We start from the raw sequence: 2,637 nt of genomic DNA on the forward strand, positions 1-2,637 counted from the left end.
GGAGGGATGGAGGGAGGGAGGGATGGAGGGAGTGATGGAGGGAGTGACGGCGGGGGAGGGATGGAGGGAGGGAGGGGGGGAGGGAGGGAGGACGGGGGGAGGGAGGGAGGGATGGAGGGAGTGACGGCGGGGGAGGGATGGAGGAGGGAGGGATGGAGGGAGTGACGGCGGGGAGGGTGGAGGGAGGGAGGGATGGAGGGAGTGACGGCGGGGAGGGATGGAGGGAGGGAGGGATGGAGGGAGTGACGGCGGGGAGGGATGGAGGGAGGGAGGGATGGAGGATGGAGGGAGGGATGGAGGGAGGGAGGGATGGAGGGAGTGACGGCGGGGGAGGGATGGAGGGAGGGAGGGATGGAGGGAGTGACGGGGGGAGGGATGGAGGGAGGGAGGGATGGAGGGAGTGACGGCGGGGGGAGGAGGGAGGGATGGAGGGAGTGACGGCGGGGAGGGAGGGATGGAGGGAGGGAGGGAGGGATGGAGGGAGGACGGCGGGGAGGGATGGAGGGAGGGAGGGATGGATGGAGTGACGGCGGGGAGGGAGGGAGGGATGGAGGGAGTGACGGCGGGGGAGGGATGGAGGGAGGGAGGGATGGAGGGAGTGACGGCGAAAGGGATGGAGGGAGGGAGGAGTGAGTCACGGCGGGAGGGAGGGAGGGAGTGAGGGAGGGAGGGAGGACGGGAGGGGAGGAGGGATGGATGGAGGGATGGAGGGAGGGATGGAGGGAGGGATGGAGGGAGGGAGGGAGGGCAGAGAGGGATGGAGGGAGTGAGGGAGGGAGGGAGGGAGGGACGGCGGGGAGGGATGGAGGGAGGGAGGGAGGGAGGGAGGGAGGGAGGGAGGGAGGGAGTGAGTGAGTGAGTGAGTGAGTGAGTGAGTGAGTGAGTGAGTGAGGGAGGGAGTGAGTTGCGTAACCGTTGTGTAATCGTTGTGTAATCGTTGTGTAATCATTGTGTAATCGTTGTGTAATCGTTGTGTAACCGTTGTGTAATCGTTGTGTAATCATTGTGTAATCATTGTGTAATCGTTGTGTAATCATTGTGTAATCATTGTGTAATCATTGTGTAATCGTTGTGTAATCATTGTGTAATCATTGTGTAATCATTGTGTAACCGTTGTGTAATCATTGTGTAATCATTGTGTAATCATTGTGTAATCATTGTGTAATCATTGTGTAATCATTGTGTAATCGTTGTGTAATCATTGTGTAATCGTTGTGTAATCGTTGTGTAACCGTTGTGTAGATCTCTGTAACATTATGTTTGTTTGTGTTTTCCAGGAGCGATTCACGGACGACTGTAGGTTCTGGGAGCGTTTCCAGGAGAGCAGTTACAACACTTACGCCTCGGTGTTGCACCGGAACCACCGGACGGGACGGGACTGGTACGTGGCCCTCAACAAGAGAGGAAAATCCAAGATGAGCTCCAGCCCCAGGGTCAAATCCCAGCACGTTTCCACGCACTTCCTCCCCAGGGTCAATGTGCACAACCTGCAGAGCGTTCGTGGTTTCACCATCACGGACAGGAGCAAAGAGAGGAGGAAAAACCAGCCGCCACTGATCAAACCGCCCTCACAACCATACAGGGATATTAATGCAGAGACAGGGAAGAGGGTGCAGACTGTCAAGTACTGGCCCAAGTTTCGGTTTGGATAGACTATGAAGTGATGAGGGAGGAAGTAATACACACTGTATGTGCGTTATATGGATTGACAGGATGGATTACTGGCCAACATAAACATGGACATGACACATGTTGCCCTCAACAACAACAACAAAAACAACAACAACAACAACAACAACAAAAACAACAACAACAACAACAAAAACAACAAAAATCACTGGTCTTTTACTTTCCGTTATTTCAAAGCATTCCAGATGTCATAAAATAGTGATTTAAAAAACCAAAGGGCTGTAACATGCAGTCATTAAGCTTTGTGATTGTACAGCTATGATGGTTACAATGGTTGTATGTTTACAACTGCTTCCGAAGGTGGTCCCCTTCGGGCCAATTAGAACCACAACGTGTGATAAACTAGTTCATATATAGTTAGAACCACAACGTGTGGTAACTAGTTCATATATAGTTAGAACCACAACGTGTGATAACTAGTTCATATATAGTTAGAACCACAACATGAGGTACATTACATTATCAAAAGACACCTGCTCATCGAACATCTCATTCCAAAATCATGGGCATTAATATGGAGTCGGTCCCCCCCTTTGCTGTTATAACAGCCTCCACTCTTCTGGGAAGACTTTCCACTAGATGTTGGAACATTGCTGCAGAGACTTGCTTCCGTTCAGCCATAAGAGCATTAGTGAGGTCGGACACTGATGTTGGGCGATTAGGCTCGCAGTCGGCGTTCCAATTCATCCCAAAGGTTTTCGATGGGGTTGAGGTCAGGGCTCTGTGCAGGCCAGTCAAGTTCTTCCACACCAATCTCGACAAACCATTTCTGTATGGACCTCGCTTTGGGTATGGGGGCATTGTCATGCTGAAACAGGAAAAAGCCTTCCCCAAACTGTTGCCACAAAGTTGGAAACACAGAATCGTCTAGAATATTATTGTATGTTGTAACGTTAAGATCTCCCTTCACTGAAACTAAGGGGCCTGAACCATGAAAAACATCCCCAG

General features: G+C 52.0%; 1 protein-coding gene across 1 annotated transcript in view; it reads left to right on the forward strand.

The window, feature by feature from the left end:
* LOC135565186 (fibroblast growth factor 5-like) overlaps window positions 1-1,652 on the forward strand; it is a 23,044-nt gene extending 21,392 nt beyond the window's left edge. Inside the window, exon 3 of the mRNA XM_065011251.1 lies at window positions 1,278-1,652. Within this exon, the coding sequence (XP_064867323.1) occupies window positions 1,278-1,652 (375 nt within the window). The remainder of the gene's footprint in view (window positions 1-1,277) is intronic.
* Window positions 1,653-2,637: the final 985 nt, after the last annotated feature.

Source organism: Oncorhynchus nerka, linkage group LG27, assembly GCF_034236695.1.
Source record: "Oncorhynchus nerka isolate Pitt River linkage group LG27, Oner_Uvic_2.0, whole genome shotgun sequence".
Classification (NCBI taxonomy): domain Eukaryota; kingdom Metazoa; phylum Chordata; class Actinopteri; order Salmoniformes; family Salmonidae; genus Oncorhynchus; species Oncorhynchus nerka.